Below are 17,932 nucleotides of genomic sequence, written 5' to 3' on the forward strand. Positions count from 1 at the left end.
CTCATGGGCCGTATGCATCATGCACAGGCCCTGCCAACCCCAGCTCTGTGAAAGGGGGGAAATGTTGCAAAATGTCACATGATGGCAACGTGACGCCACAAGTTTGACATTCGTGGAGTAAATGAAGTTTAAAAGGGCTAGAAAACAGGAGACTGTGAGTTCTAGTCTCATCCTAGTCATAAAAGCCAGCTAGGTGACATTTGGCCAGTTACTCCCTCTTAGGTCCAACTCACCTGTCAGAGTTGTGGGAAAATAGACGGAAATTGTGTTGGATATATTCTCTGCCTTGAGTTATTTGTAAAAATAATAAAGGCAAGATACAAATACTGTAAATAAAATGATAAAGTCAATTATTTTTGAGTCCTAAAACTATCTAATCTCCCAAATACTATCTGGTAAATGATCTTATTGATTTTAAGGATTACTGTGACTTGGGGGACACACCCATCAGTCACTGAATCTTCAGTAAGGAAGGCATTTTCTTCATCACCCTATGACTATGCTATTCTTTGCTCTAGAATGCCAGAGAAAAAGATTAAGATTATAGCTCTGGTTGTTCGTTTACTTTTCTTTTTCATTAGATCCTGGGTCGAAGTGGCATTCATCAAGTGTGTACTTGCTCTGCTGTTTGGAAGATTCTATATCTATATCCAAACGGGTTTTAGAGAGTGAAGCTTGGTAGAATCCAGTGTCTTTAATGCAGGCTCCACAGAAGGTTAAGCTGAATGTTTTTACCTGGCTTCTGGCACACAGGGTGGCGCAATGGCTCAGTGGGTAAAGACATTAGGCTGACAGCCCGGGTTTGAGACCCAAGTGTCATGTGATGAGGTGAGCTTCCGTCTTTGCCTAGCTCTTGCCCACTTAGCAGTTTGAAAGCATGCAAATGTGAGTAGATAAACAGGTACAACTTCATTGGGCTCATGGCCTCAGAACGGAGATGAGCAAGCCCCCTACAGTCAGCAGAGTAAAATCTGCAGGAACTCCTTTCCTGTCTTCCTGGTATTCTATCCACAGTTCACCCACATGTTCTCTTTAAATCCTGTGAATTCCTCCTGCAGCACATGGTATATTTTTATTTTATTTTATTTTATTTATTTATAAAATTTGTATGCCGCCCTATCTCCAAGGACTCAGGGCGGCTCACAACAACAATCGACCAAGCAACTGTTAAAATCAACAAATATACACAAAAATATGAAAAGTTTTAAAAATTTTAAAATATACTACCCCATCAGTCCAGGCTGGGGGACATAAATAGCCAGGTTTTCAATTCATGGCGGAAGGTGCAAAGGTCAGGGGCCAACCGGAGCCCCAAGGGAAGTTGATTCCAAAGGGTGGGGGCACTCACAGAGAAAGCTCTACCCCTGGGGGTCGCCAGCCAACACTGTCTAGCCAACAGCACCCTGAGTAGGCCCTCTCTGTGAGAGCGCACCGGGCGATGGGAAGTTGACGCTGGTTGCAGGTGGTCCGACAAATAGCCTGGGCCTAAGCCATGAAGAGCTTTCACCTGGAGGGCAACCGGCAACCAATGCAAGCTGCGCAGGAGAGGTGTAATATGGGAGTATCGGGTCTCTTCCGCAACAACCCGCGCGGCTGCATTCTGTACCAGCTGAAGCCTCCGGGTGGTCTTCACCTGATATATCAAATATATCCTGATTTGATTAGGGTAATAAACTATAAGCAATTCTACTTCCAGTTTACTATCTTCTTGGCTTAGTTGGCTCATTTCTTGTTTGCCTCTTTACTTAAAATAGTTTCATATTAACCAAACTCTTTATTTTGTACTCATCTTGGAAGTAAATTGTGGAAATTTATTGATTTCTCATTTGACAGTATTTATTATGTTGACCCATGACTGTTGTGCTAGGTTTGCCCCCAGCCATATTGTGAAGTATGCAGATCAAGGGTGAGTTCTACTTACCTTTACTCCTGGTTCGCAACAGGAGCATATGTGTGCACTTGCTATGCTCACGTGCGCGCTTCTGCACATGCGCAGATCGTCAATTATGATGTCCAGGTGGGTGGGCGGAGCCTCCTGCCGCTTTTACTATCAGTTCTAAAGAACCGGACAGAACCGGGAGCAACCCACCACTGATGCAGATGATACAACAGTAGTGGGTCTTATTCAAGATGACAATGACAGTGCTTATGGCAAGGAAATAGAGGGTTTGATAAATTGATGTAAAAAAACAGCCCCGTTTTAAACGTAAGAAAAATTAAAGAGATCTTTGTTGATTTCAGAAAAGGCAGGCACAGCTACACACCTCTATGTATTAATGATTCACCTGTGGAGGTGGTTAGCAGCATCATGTTTCTGGGTGTGCAGCTAATGAATAGGCTAGCTTGGTCACTCAACATGAGACACTGGTGATGCGGGCACAGCAATGCCTGCATTTTCTGCATTGCATGAGAAAAGTACATCTTCTTTCCCCTGTCCTTACCACTTTCTAATTTATAGAGTTGTTCAGGCCACTTGGAGGTTTATCTGTGTCATCAGGATCACCTCAGTAGTGCAAATGGTGTGGAGTCTTCTTGGAACTGTTGAAAGGAGAAAGTTCTAGACTGGAGATAGATGATATTGTATCCCTCCCCCTCTGTTGAGAGAGGTCTGTTCAATTTTGACATACATGGTCTCTTTGACCCCTCTTTCAAACCAGTAGTCTTCTCTGTCCAAAATGTGGGTTTTGCTCTCTTCAAAAGAGTGACCTTTGTCTTTTAAATATAGATGGACTGCTGAATCTTGTCCTGATGGGTTTGTTCTCCTATGTTGTGCCATGCATTTATGTTGTGCCATGCATTAATACAGGAGAACAAACCCATTAGGACAAGATTCAGCAAGTCCATCTGCATTTAAAAGACAAAGGCCACCCTTCTGAAGGCAGCAAATACACATTCTGGACAGAGAGGACCACTGGTTTGAAAGAGGGGTCAAAGAGGCCATCTGTGTCAAAACTGAACAGCCCTCTCTCATCAGAGGGGGGGGGATACAACATCATCTATCTCAGGGGTTTCAAACTGGATTTCTTCGAAAGTTGGATCAGCATTGTAGTTCTCCTCCACGGAACAGCCCGGGGGGGGGGGGGAGATGGCCTGGATGGCCTCCTGCAGCATTTTGCTGGCCTAAACAGGGTGCAGGGGGGCCACATGCAGCCCCCATGCAGTTCATTTTCAGCCTAGACCGCCTCCTGTAGCACTCTGCCAGCCAAAACAGATGTGGGGTGCCATTTTGGTCAGCAAAGTGCTGCAGGAGGCCATCCAGGCTGAAAATGGGCCATGCAGGGGCCACACATGCCCCCCCGTGCTCCATTTTGGCTGCCAGAGGTACCGCGGGCTGATCCTTTGCTATTTCCAGGCTGGCCCTGTGGGCCAGATTTAAGCATCCCGTGGGCTGCATCCAGCCCGCGGGCCTTGAGTTTGACATCCCTGATCTACTTCCAGTCTACAACACAGTCCTTTCAGCAGTTCCAAGAAGGCTCCACGTTCATTTGCATTATTATGGTGACCTAACAATACAGATAAACCTCCAGGGGGCCTCAATGACTCTCTAAAAGAATACAAATGACCAACTGTCTGCCAGGAGTATAAATCCTTCCATTCCCCACCATCGAGTCAGAGCAGGTTCTTGGATGAGAAGTGAAACGTCTTCAAAGAAAAATCAGAAAGTCCAGCTTGAAAAAGCTCCATAGACACGAAGCAGAAGGAAGTAGCTATCATTTGCAAGATACAGCTTACAATAAACTATGTACTTTAAATCCTTTAATTAAAGAGAACGTAATTTAATGAATCAAAGCAGTCATAATATCACACATGCTTTCTTTACTAATAAAATGAGCAAAAGGTGGCAAGCTAAAAAATAATGGAATATACTATTATTTTTCATTGATTTGTACCAGAATTATATGCTTTCATTGGCATTCTCTCAAAGGTAGGTATTCTGTGATTTCTCTTTCTGACATGGATTACCTTAACACATTTGTCATTAACAGGAAAAAGTATGTTTCCAATGAGATACAGTCATGCTATACTGGTATATAAATATATCTTTGACAAATATTTTGTTATTCCTCTTTTATCTTTTGCCATCAATCCATTACTTCAGTAAGGAAATAATATGCGTCTTGCTTCACCTGCTAACTGACAGTAACACTCAGATACATATTTTTTAAAAATTTTGATTTATATGCCGCCCTTCTCCGGAGACTCAGGGCAACTTACAAGGCATAATACATATATTAATTTGTAGGTGATATCAATGCTACAAAAGAAGCATAAAAATATGGCATAAGTCTGTGGCCCGGGTATTTACGAGACCACCTTCTGCCACCGATAACCTCCCACCGGCCAATCCGCTCCCACAGAGAGGGTCTCCTCAGGGTGCCATCGGCCAAGCAATGTCGACTGATGACAGGGGAAGAGCCTTCTCTGTGGGGGCACCCGCCCTCTGGAACGAGTTACCTCCAGGAATACGACTGATCCCAGACCTCCGTATTTTCCATCGAGCTTTGAAGACCTTCCTATTTCAGCAAGCCGGGCTGGCTTAAAATTTTAATGGGTTATTTTATGGGCAAAGGGTTTTAAATTTTGGGAAGCCAATTTGATTTAATTCTGTTTTAATTCATCTTAATTTTTATATTGTATGTATTTTAATCTTGGCTGTTCACCGCCCTGAGTCCTTCGGGAGAAGGGCGGTATACAAATTTAATAAACCTAAACCTAAACCTAAACCTGTGGGTATTTCAAATCTCAAAGTTAATCATTAACTGAGCTACTTTTTCTAAACCATGTGAAATTCAGAACAGCACAATGCAATTTTAATATTCTCTGGAGGAACACATTATTATAATACTCTATTTCCAATGTTAAAAGGCATAAAAGCACTGCAGACAGATGCAATATATTAATACTGATTTGTTCAGAAACAACCGGTTGTCAGCATTCCAATTCAGGCAATAATAAAGAGGAGAGCTGATAGTTACCACAGTCATTTAGTTAAACAAAATATGTGGCTAAATAATAACATTTGTACATCGTCCAGCACCCTCAAGCGAGAAGGGCAGTCTAGAAACATGAAATATAAGCAACATTTATGCTTGTCTGATTAAGAGAAATTTCAACAACAAAAAGGAAGGATTAGAACAAGATCTGTAATTTTTCAAGTTGAACTATCCTAGACATTTATGTAGTTTTTCCTCAAATGTATACAATTTCACTTTTAAATATTGCAAATGCAAGTGCCAGGCACATCTGGAGAGAGCGAAGTTTTATTTCCTCCCTTTTCTTGATACATGTGTTTGAACTTAACCAAAAAGCCAAGAGACTATACCTTTCTTTGACAGTTGATCCTATTTTATTGACTCAAAGCAGTCCGCAAACACCTCTGTGTTTCATTTGACAGTATGTTGGTTTGTAGAGAAATTTATTTTGCATGCAAGGGAGTACCTCTTACAATGGAAATAGTACTCCTAGAAGAACAAGGCAATATGAAATTAATACAATGACATGGCTTTATTTAGGATGCAAATATAGCCAATATATAGGCCTTTGTTAACAAATCAAAACAATTCAGAATAAGAACCAAGGTAAGGTTTAGGTTTTATTAAATTTCTATACCACCCTTCTCCCGAGGGACTCAGGGCAGTGTACAGCCATATTAAAACACATGAATTTATAAAATTTAAAACCAATTAAAATCAGATATATAAAATTTGGCCCTCAATTTAAAACACACATACACCCATTTAAAATTCATATTAGGCCAGTCCGGCTTGCTGAAACAGAAGGGTCTTAAGGGCGCGGCAAAAAGTGTGCAGGTCGGGGCTAAGACAAAGCTCTAGCTCTAACCAGATATTATCAAATGATGAAAAGACAGTAAATAGGCTAGCAACAGAACTGAAAGTCTGTAAACAAACAAACAAACAAACAAACCCCACATTCCTTAAACTTGGGACTTTGTACCAAAAGAACTGATATGATAGTAGTATACTAACACTCTCCACTTCTCTGGGAAAATATTTTGGAATTTAATGAGAATTCAATGTCATTTTTAAATTCTTAAAATGCAACAGGCAAAAAAACAATGTAGCCAATAAAAGTAATGAAGGTTTAATTTTACATTATGAATTTGCTCTGGACAACTCTATTTATTTAAAGACCACTATCAATCATCACCATCCATATTGACACAGTAGTTTTCTATTAAAAATTTCAGAAAATAAAATTAGCAGAACCCATACGTGAGTACTGCAATGCTGTCCATATTTCCATACAGAGGCTTGCATTGGAAAACAGACGCCAATTCACAATGTTTACATATCACTTAACTAACATCTTTATGTATCAAAATGCAACCCTTTAAAGATATAATAGAAGCAATTCCAACTATGAACTTTGCCATAACTTCTGTAGGGCAATGAATTCATTCTGGAGATGTGCAAAATGTATTTCAATAATGTATATGGTTGCCCACACTATCCTGTGTTTCTGGGCAACTAAAATAAATTAAAACCATAATATGAAACCTAAAATGTAAAAAAAAGCATGCTAACACTAATGCCACAGCCCCCCAAAAGACTCAAATCCAACAGCCATACAACTCAATTAGGCAGTGACAGAAGGTACATCTCCTGGGTCCCACTAGATAACATTGCTTAAGGAAGGGACCCAGATCATGCCCATAAACAACCTATTATATTTCTGGGATAAGCAAAATCTGAGGCAGTCACCTGCCCTTATGCAAGACTTTACAGGAGACAATCAGCATCTTGAATTGCACCTGGAACACAACTAGCTACTGCAAGTACAGAGCAGAAGGTCACAAATTGTTGCATTCTAACTAGTTGCAGCTTCTGAATACTCTATAAGGGCAGCCCCAAGTAGAGCTGCAGTAGTCTAAGACATGAGTGACCATATGCAGGACCTTCCAATCCTGGAATGGGCCCAAATGATACAGAAGATGGATTTGTGAATAGGCCTTCCCAACTATAGCTACCACTTGGTTGAGTAAGAAAAGTGAATCCAAGATTGTGTACCAGCTCTATCTGGAGGATGCTATCCTATTCAGAAATAGAGATGGAAAGCCTGAAGATCTGAGTGGTTTCAAAACCACAGCCACTCGCTCTTTCCTGGGTTGAGTCACAACTTGTTCTTTCCTATAGACTTTCTTAACCTCCAAACACTGGATAGAACCTCAGCAGCATCATTTGGTCAGCCTACATAGAGATATATCAGAGAACATCAGTAGCATGGTATTGTTCCTTCATCCCATGCCACTGGATGATTTCACCCAACACCTTCACAAAGGTGTTCTAAAGAAATAGGAAGACATAACAGTCCTCCTTCCCTGCCCCCAAACACTGACGGGAGCCAGGCTATTTGCCACTGAGTGTTGATGATGCCAGTGTTGTTTACATTTAGCGTTTAAATGAAAGTAGCTACACAGGAAGAAATTTTCTACTTCTGAGGTTAAAGCCTCTCTCTTGGGTAGCAGCTTTTTTCTTTCTTTAGCTCTGAATCTTGCAAATCTTTTATTGGTTTATAAAAACTAATCTGAAAAGATAGTGTAAATACAGATTTGAAGAGGTTCATGGTTCTGCCTGCAAGGCTAAAAGTTTAGATGCAGGCTAACTGGAATAATGTAATTTTTTCCACAAGGATGACCTCCTGCCTTGAAGGAGGATAGTGGTACTAAATGTGGGAGATGAAAAAATACAGAATTTCTTATTCATCACATTCCTTTCAATTAGAGTATCTTTCCACATAGCACAAATGATTTTTCTAACACACACACACAAACAAAAAGATTGGGACTTTGCTACCAGATTTGGAAGTATCAATCTATATGACTACTAGTATGCCGCAAAAAGTGAGAATTTTCTGTATTTCTTTGCTGACCATGAACTATTAAATTGTTTGCAATGTAAGGAGCTTCTTCTGAATCCCACCATTTCCTAGGGCTGGAACATTGTCCTGAATTTGTTTCCATAAATTATGATTGACCCAGGCTGGGTTAACAGAACTTCTGAAAAGTAGTATTTTAGTTTGAGTTCAAAACAAGTATTGTTTCTGTTTTGTGTATATCCTTCATTTGTTCTATACAAGAGTTCTCCTCCCAAGTAATTTTTAAAAATACAAGAACACCCTCCAGAAGGAATGTTTTTTTCAGAATGGTGGAGGAGTCTTCCTATTGATAATTAAGAGCCTCTCAGCTATTTCAGTTGAACTAATCAACAGAGTGATACACATTATAAATTATCTACCTTTCTGTGCTGATCTCACCACTCTAAGCTTACCCAACTCCCAATTAAAATCTGTTCTCCTGGAAATATAGCTAGTTCCAAGAAAATGCATCAGTCAGTTACAACATATTTGATGCTAACAAATTGATTTCTTCAGATTTACCGGTAAATAGTTTTTTTGCACACTAAATTGACCACAATTAGTAAAGAATAGCACTGTGCTCAGGATCCAACTTTTGTTACATGCATTTTCAGATAACTCTTGCATGGAAGACAAACAGATTTAAACTTTAAAGCAACAAAAAATTGCATTTACTTTAATTCTCAGTAGAAGAAATCTATCAGAATTAAGCACTTAAAATATTTCTGTGGAGAGTCAAATGCTCAAAGACCACCATATGTAACACTGGCAAAGTCTAAATCAGGAGTGTCAAACTCAAGGCCCACGGGGTGAATCCAGCCTGTGGGCTGCTTAGATCTGGCCCATGAGGCTGCCATGAAAACAGTGAAGGACTGGCCCACAGTGCCTCTGCCAGTGAAAACAGAGTTCATTTTCACTGGCAGAGGGTTGCAGGAAGCTGTCACAGCTGAAAACGGAGCTCGGGAGCCTCTTTTTGCTGGCAGAGTGCTTGGGCCACCACAGGTGCCCCTGACATGAGTGACATCAAACTGGCCACACCCACCCTAGCCACACCCACCCTGCCCCCCAAGGCCAAACACAACTCTGATGTGGCCCTCAATGAAATCGACTTTGACACCCCTGATCTAAACAAACTAAAGGTAAGATGACTATTCATTGTCATCAGGCTTAGCTAAGCATTCATACGATTTTCTTGACAAAAATAATGAAGTGGCTTGCCTTTGCTACCTTCTGGGATGTTTGACTTCTGAATCTACTCTGTTATCCTGAGATTTCTGGATAGTGTGTCATCCGGATACTAACTTTTTTTTTTTTTTTAGATCAACCAAGGCAGGCTAGATGCTGCCACCTGCTGTGGATAATGATGTAAATAGAATTAGGTAGGAATAAACAAGAACTTTATGTAGTGCTCCATCTTTCACTTGAATTGATTAAACAGAGTAATTATTGCAGCAGGAATACATATGTTTAAGACTTCTTCAGAAAGATAATTATGTGATCATGCAAAAGAAAATACTTCCTAGCCATCCAGAGTTATTTAAAACGGGCAGCCATATATATTTTCTAAATAAACAAAAGTGAGCATTGTACTTCATACTACCCTGTTTCCCCAAAAATAAGACATCCCCTGACAATAAACCCAATCTGGCTTTTCAGCGCATGCACTAAAATAAGTCCTCCCAGAAAATAAGCCCTCCCCCAAAATATTTAAAGGCATGCGCAGCTGGTTCCCACCATTTCCTCTGGTTAGGGTTAGGGAGACAGAGCTGTAGCCCCGTCTTGCTCCACGTGCTCCCAAAAAATAAGACCTCCCAAAAATAAGGCCAAGAGCTTATTTCAAAGTTCAAAAAATATAAGACAGGGTCTTATTTTTGGGAAAACACAGTAGTACATGAAATAAAAAAAAAGTTTGGGGTATATAGGTTTATTAAAATATTTCTAAAACAAAAAGTAAGAATAAACCTAATATAGGAGAAATGGATTACCTTTCTTCAACTATTACCTTTAATGGTTACCTCAAACTGAGATTCACTGAACGAAATGTGGCTTACTTTTCAGTAAGCTAAGGGAATGTGTGGGGTAATACATGCAAGGGAGTTTGGCATTAGAAATTTTGTTGGTAATTTCATTGTATATATGTACATCTATATGATGTACAATGACAATCAAGGCTATACTACTACTACTGTCTTCAAACAAACTAATTGATATTGGTACTTTTTATGCACTAAAATGATGCAGCCTTTTAAAAATATTTTCATAGCATCAAGTACAAGGATATGTTACCAAAAGATACTGCTAAAATCCAATAGAGAAAGGTTGGTTGGTCAAAAAGCTTAGTTACAACATTGCACCCTAAATAATTATACAGATGAAAAATAAAAGGCATTCCAAGTTGTTTTCATTCAGCAGTTAAGTTGGGCTGCTATAACACTGTTTGCCTAAATCTTCCTTTATCCATCATCAACTCTTGAGTTTGTCTTGTCAAAGAAGTCTGTACCTTGAGATTGTTCTTCTAAAGAAATGGAACATTGTTTTGACAAGTTTTTTACATTTTGTTCTGCACATCCAAAACCTCACAGTATTTGGTTTTTATCAATAAAAATGCCCTTATTCTCTCACTTAGTCAACAGTGGCATCTTTCTCTACCTTCTCATTTAATAATGCAATTCCCTGCATTAATAGATGCAGAAGTTGTACTAAACCACATTCCCTTTTTTCCAGGGGTGAAATTCAGCAGGTTCTGACAGGTTCTGGAGAACTGGTAGAGGAAATTTTGAGCAGTTTGGAGAAACGGCAAATACTACCTCTGACTGGTCCCAGAGTGGGGTGGGAATGGAGATTTTGCAGTATCCTTCCTGTGGAGTGGGGTGGGAATGGAGATTTTGCAGTATCCTTCCCCTGCCACACCCACCAAACCATGCTCACCAAGCCACAGAACTGGTAGTAAAAAAAATTGAATTTCACCACTACTTTTTTCCCCATTATTCAGCAGCCAAATCCTGTCTTTATTTTCTCTAATTCTCTCTCTGTATTAAATTCATATTGTATTCACAAAACAACCCCACTCTTAATACTTCTAACAAACTCCAATGTCTGCAGACAGTTCCCAAAAAGTTCAGAAGGTATCCTAGTTTTATACTGACCAGTTTCTTATATACTTACTTGTATTTATATTTTTAATAGAACAAGGGAAGAAAAGTATAGTGGCAATACCTTAAAATACTCAGGTTTTTTACCATTACTGATAGGTACTGAACAAAACACTAGTTCTATAAATACTTCTCTAACGCACAAATGGCAAACATGTCTAAAACAAAGCACACCATATATTTTGCTGACATTTAACCTCTTTTGCTCTTAGAAATCATTTATTTTCAATGCTTTCCATGGCTAGCAATTCAGCTTTGTGTTCATGCATTGCCTTTTAATGTTCTGATTTAGCTCACACTGCAGTGTAGAGGTAACACTTCGGAAGAGATAAAGATTAACTTTGGATCAAGTAACTGAAATGCATGCTACCCTTTTTGGCTCTATTTAAAATTTAGCTTCTCTCACAATCTTCTCTATTATAATTAGTTTCACCATGTTTTTTTATTAGAAAATGAGTTGGCTGAGGTTAACATTATTCATATTTAAACAAAATATGATAGACATAATTCTTTTCTATATAATGTACATCTTTAAATAATAGAACCATCATTTCTATTTTGATTTGATAAAAGCAATAGTCACCAAGCACAAAACAGATGCCTGAGTTACAACTTGGACCTCAATCTCCTTCTCCACAGTACTTACAGAAAACTTTGGTTATTCTGCAAAATTTTAACTAGGGAAAACTCCTACAATCACATGAGACTTTTACTTGCCCATTGCCTTGGAATTATGCTCCACATGTAATACACACATATATAAAATCAGTGGGAGTCAGACAGTATAAAAATTTAACAATAAATAAAAATAATTTTAACTATGTAAAGCCTAGCATTTTTAAGCCCTTAGTTCCGTATCAATCAAAATGCTAAGAAAAGTGATACTTTTAAAAAAAGAACTGCATCCCAATTATTCATGAATTTCTATGCTGTACCACTTCATGCCAATTTAAATAATGTTAGAAACAAACTTCAGGTCAAGTTTGACTTAAGCTGGAATTATATGAAGAAAGAATAATTATAAATAAGAAACACCCCTACAGCAAACCCCCCTAGTAAACTGACCACAAGTAACAACCCAGACAACAGCCCAGTAAGAGATGCTGCTGCAAAGTTGTTATTCATAGTGTTTGTTGTACACCAAGTTGCAGGATTGCCTATTTTGCACATTTGCTTCAATTTTCATGATGAAAGTATGAAAAGTTATCAATGCCTGAGAGCTTTTGCTTTTCAGATACCTTGTGGCACTGACTGATCTGTTGGCTTCCATGCCTAAAAGAGGACCAGAACCTGGGTTATCTAGTCCATCATTTGAATCATGTACAGTTGTATACCCTAACCACTGGATCTCTATGCTGTTGGTAAGTAATGCTCAGAAATTAAAATGATCTTTGAGCATTGTTTTAAAATCAGCTACTTCTTAACAAGCCAAGTGCCTAATTTCCCCTCATCCTGAAACACATTTAAATCCCAATAGAAGAGTATCTTTGTAACTCAGAGTTGAACTGTGGAGTTCCTCAAAGAACTACCAAAGCCATTATTGGCAGAGCAAGCCACCAGAACATAAAATGAGAGCAAACCCCTCTCTTCTAGCACTGATGATGTTATCTAGTTTGGTAATGAAAAGTCTCCAAGAAAACAACCAAGCTCAGAGAGCATCAAGGATTCCCACATACATTAAAGTGACTACCCTTAGTTGGTTCCATTCACCAGTAACCTTCTAAAAACACAAAATTGTACAAAAATGACACAAAGGGAAAAGAAAACAGAAGTTCATATGCTTGTGTGATGTTCATTTACTGGCTAATAATGGTCTGGTTTCAGATAAGCCAGAGAAGAAGTGTTTCAACTCAAGGCTTTTAAGACAGACAACAGCAATAATGAATAATTATTCTCTCTCTTCCTCACTGATGGATATTTCATGGAATAAAAAGCTGAAATAGTAGGGTAAATCATAGGGAGTTACAGATTGAAGGCAGCATCTGGAGACTATCAAATGCTATTAGCAACAGATAATGCACATGGAAAACCTTATCTGAAAACACCCAGAGTAGCTCCAGAGCACCAAACCGTATGTATAACTTGAAACCTTATGGAAACAGGAAGGTTGATATTTAGGAAGATAATTCTTGGGACAAAACACTTCAAGAGGCTCTTAAGGAAATATCAGAACATCAGAGGAGCCATTTAATTTGAAAACAAGGGTCACCCCTCTTCACTATCCCCCAAAAAGTGAAGTTGGTACTTAGGAAAATCACATTATTCCAATCTTTAGTACTTTCTAGAATCTGAAACCGCATTTGAACAAATTTATATTTGCCCAACTTTTTAAAAGCAAACCCGGGGAAGCTGTTCATTTTTAATGTAAAACTTTGTTCTATGTTTACACTTAATAGATGACGATATCCCACCATCTATTTACCACATCATCCTCCCAAACCTTTAAAAAAAAAAAAACAACAATTGCTACCAACCTGTCTTCCATTGAGGATCTGTATACTGCATGAGTCAAAAAGAGGGCTGTGAAAATATCTAGACCCCTCACATCCTGGACATAAATTGTTTCAACTTCTACCTCAAAATGAAGCTATAGGGCACTGCACACCAGAACAACTAGACACAAGGACAGTTTTTTCCCCGAATGCCATCACTGCTTAACAACTAATTCCCACAACAGTGTCAAATAATTTACTAAGACACTATTACTATTCTTCTTCTCTCCCTTACTAGTATCAATCTCTTCCCACTTATTACTATAACCATGTTGCTTGTATCTTTCAATTTATATTGTTTTTGTTTCTTAGTATGATTTGATAGCTTCTTAGTAACCTTGACTATCACTAAGTGTTGTATCTTTTTATTCTTGATGAACGTATTTTAGTCTCCTTATGTACACTGAGAACATATACACCCAAAGACAAATTCCTTGTGTGTCCAATCACACTTGGCCAATAAAGAATTCTATTCTATTCTATTCTAAGCTTGGCTACCTACTTTTTACTAATGAAGGGGGAGGGGCGGCAGGGGGAAAGAGATCGCCTAATGGCAGCTAGCCGAGCCGAGTTTCTTCCTCGAAGATCTTAAGAGCAAAACTGGGAATTATCAGGCGAGGCAATGCCGAAGTTTGCACAGGGGAAGCCACCCGAGGAAGACTTTCAACTCCACCACTTGGCACCCTCCTCGCAAGGGTTGAGCTCCGTTTTTCTCTCCAATCCTCCCTTCCTCCTCAAAATAAGCCAACGGGAGACCCGAAACCGCAGGAGATTTGCAACGGTCATGCCTTCCCTATACCCCGCCTCGAGCCCCCGGGCTCAGAGGAAGGAGGGTCCCCTCTCTCCCATTCCCCTCCGCTTGCTCACCTTGCTCGAGGGCGCTCCCCCCGTAGTGAGGAGCAACGCCAAGGTGAAACTCTTCCAGGGAGCAGAAAGCGCCGAAGGCATTGTTAGCCCTTGCAAAACTTGGCCGCGCAGGGAGACCTTAGTCTCTTAGTTCCCGCGCCGCGGACTTTTTGAGTGAACTTTGCGGCGCAGGCTCGACGGCATTTGTAAGCTCGGCGATGGGGGGGGGCTGGGGAGCGGGAGCCCAATTCAGTCGGAGCGCGGCTTCCCAGCCAATCGCTTCCAGAACAGAGTACGCGCCCTGCGGGTGGGGGGGTGTCATGCCTTTGGATTGGGAGAAAGCGAAGCGCAACCGCGAGAGACCCACCCTCGCTTTCCCTCTCCGGCGTGAAGGTACACGCCACGTGCGCGCGCGCGCGCGCTCGACTGTCCGCTCCCTCCTTCTTCCTTTCATTCATTCCCGCGCGCTCGGCGACCTACAGTAATAAGAAACCCTGCACCTTACGCTTCGAAGCGGTTGGGTATTTTCGGTTTTTTTGTTAAGCCATCCTTCTAGGTTCAGGGCTGTTGTTCTCAAATGCTAGGTTTTTTTTTAAATTTGATTTATATGCCGCCCTTCTCCGGAGACTCAGGGCGGCTTACAATGCGCTAAGCAATAGCCTTCATTCTTTTTGTATATTTATACAAAGTCAGCTTATTGCCCCCATAACTGGGTCCTCATTTCACCTACCTTAGAAAGGATGGAAGGCTGAGTCAACCTTGAGCCTTGGAGAGATTCGAACTTGCAGTAATTGCAGGCAGCTGGTCTTAATAACCAGCTTAATAACAGGGTGCCTTAGACCACTGTACTACCAAGGCTCTTGCCAATTAACTAATTATAACCTTTGAAAAGGCGCTGTGAGGATATTCTTCCTGCCAACGTTTGGTTCCTAGGATTAATGCAATCCAGGGGCCTTTCTTCTAAGACAATGATCAAATAATTTTACAATTCATTAATCAAATTAGAATATTGGAAATGGAATAGTTTTGTGTAAGTTCTCCCAGAAACACCTTGTTCAGCCCCACTTACAAAATGCCTGAAGATGATAGGTGCCGTTACAGAGTATTCCTCCTTCAAAGTCATACTTTTGGCCCACTGGAGAAAATGCAAATACAGAAAAGAGTGGAAAATGAAGTCCTGTCAGCTTCTCCACCCTATGCCGTAATTAGAATTACTGCTTAATATCAGCTTCATCTAGAAGTATCTAAAACCTTCATATGTTGAACTTTATAAATACATTTGCTTTTCCCCAAAACTAGTCACAAGACTAGTGACTGAGAAATGGTTAAGGCTGAGAGACAAAAATGTTTTTTTCTTAATGTTTTTCCCATAAAGACATTATTCAAAATCACTCATGAGAGAAAGACACTTGCTCAATTTACTTTGGTGAGCTACTGTTCATTATCTCTTTGTAATATAACTAAATTCCACAATTTGTTCATTCCTATCTGCAAGGTTGGGCTGTCAGAATTTGAATGTGCCTTCAATAGTAAAAGCTAATTGTAAAAATGCTTTTTGTCTTTTGTCCAGGTTCTATTACATATTTGGGAATAAATTGTCCTAAGAACTGCATGCCAGTCCCAAGCCTGGATAAATGGGGAGGGCTGAGGTAAGATCTGGTGATCTACCTTGTTAAAATCTTGCCAAAAACTGTTATGGAAAGGTCTCAAATGAATTGAATATTGTGCTCAAAGGTAGACTAGAAAGTACCCAACAAGTTTCTGGGGAAGAGCAAGATCCTGCAGTGAGTAGTCAAGACGTTAATGACAAACCCAGCAAGAATTCCAGATACTGATGCAGCCATTGGTGAAAGCAAACATCTGCGTTGCACAGTGATATATCAGATAGCAACATGGAATATCTGAGGAATGAGCCAGGGTAAATTGGATAACATCAAATGGAAGATGGACAGATTGAAAATCAGTCTCCTTAACATTACACTGGATTGACAATGGCTATTTCGAGTTTAAAGAATTCACTATCTATTATTCACTATCTATTAATCAAGATATGTCACCAGGAAAATGAATGGAGTGGCATTTGTCAAAAGCAAGAAATTCATCCAAGCAATGCAAAACTTCTAGATGGTTAATGATAACATTATAACCATCCAAATCTGTGCTAGACACCCCTCAGAATCACAGCTGTCCAAGTCTGTGCCCCAATAACTAATGCAATAGAGGGTTTTTTGTCAGCATCAAAAAAACCTGAAAATCCTCTGAAGGTCAACATTTATGTTGCTAAGTGAGACGTTTGTTAAGTGAGTTTTTCCTCATTTTATGACTTTTCCTGCCACATTTGTTAAGTGAATCACTGCAGTTGTTAAGTTAGTAACACAATTGTTAAGTGAATCTGGTTTGCTATTGACTTTGCTTGTTCGAAGGTCGCAAAAGGGGATGATGTGACTTCAGGATACTGCAACAGTCATAAATGTGAGTCAGATGTCAAGCATCTGAATGTAAATCACATGACCATAGGGATGCTGCACCGGTTATAAGTGTGCTGTTGTACCTGCGAACTGTCCTGAATGAACTGTTGTAAATTGAGAACTATCTGTATCCAAAAAAGACATAGTTTATATTCTGGGTGATTTCTATGCAAAAGCAGAAACAGGCATCATTGGCAACTTTGGACGTGGGAAGAAGAACAATGCAGATAATTGATTAAATTTTGTAATGAAAATCATGTTCATATCATGAATAACTTCTTCAAACAGCCCTTGTACATTTGCATGTTTGCACATTTGGACTATAAATTGCACTGTAACCAGGTTGACTACAGGTAGTCCTCAGCTTTCAAACACAACTGGGACCAAAATTGTAAGTTGTTGTAGTCATAAATTTATATTTAATTCATTGTGGCTGTAATAATTCAATAATGATTTATTGATCAGTAATTTATTCTTAAGATATTTAATAATGACTAATAATAACCAATTGATGGGATTACAAGGTAAAAACATGACAAATGATTAGAAGAGTAAGAAGGAAGGTGATGGGAAAATAACACTATGAATTTCTTTTCAATTGGCTGTCATAACTCCCCCAGACATTTCCCCAGATATCTCTCCAGATGTCAGCTCGGAGGAAGATGAACCAGTCCAGGCACATCTGGAAGGGAGTTGGTCAATGGCTCCAAGCAGCCGTCTAAGAGAGATCTGCGTCAAGTACAGCTGCACCAGAACACCCCTGAGGCTTCAGGTGGAGAAAGCATGCCACTACAGCCAGCCAGTGATGAGGAAGAGGAACTGCCTTCTACGCCTGATCCAAGAACATGTAGGGCAGAGAAAAGGCAGGAGCAGAGAAGGTCAGCCAGATTACTCGTGAGGAGAAAGACTTGCCCTTTTTGATGGCTACACCAAAAGCTGGCTATTTAGTACAACAGACAGAGGGAAGCGATGCTGGGAACAATGTGTTCGTTTCCTAGCTGTATGTTTCCTTGTCATTGTGATTCTTGCTTTGCTTTGGATTGACACCATGCCTTGACTTGGATTGTGCCCTGTGAACTCCAGACTTTTCTTGGCTCAT

The 17,932-nt window shown here is 39.9% G+C and overlaps 1 protein-coding gene across 1 annotated transcript in view; it reads right to left on the bottom strand.

Annotated features, from left to right (window-relative positions):
- GLP1R (glucagon like peptide 1 receptor) overlaps positions 1-14,467 on the bottom strand; it is a 98,522-nt gene extending 84,055 nt beyond the window's left edge. Inside the window, exon 1 of the mRNA XM_070949862.1 lies at positions 14,387-14,467. Within this exon, the coding sequence (XP_070805963.1) occupies positions 14,387-14,467 (81 nt within the window). The remainder of the gene's footprint in view (positions 1-14,386) is intronic.
- Between the last annotated feature and the right edge of the window lie 3,465 nt (positions 14,468-17,932).

This window comes from Pituophis catenifer, unplaced genomic scaffold (assembly GCF_029215685.1).
Source record: "Pituophis catenifer annectens isolate HBS135680 unplaced genomic scaffold, rPitCat1.0.hap2 SCAF_1, whole genome shotgun sequence".
NCBI classification, from domain to species: Eukaryota; Metazoa; Chordata; class Lepidosauria; order Squamata; family Colubridae; genus Pituophis; species Pituophis catenifer.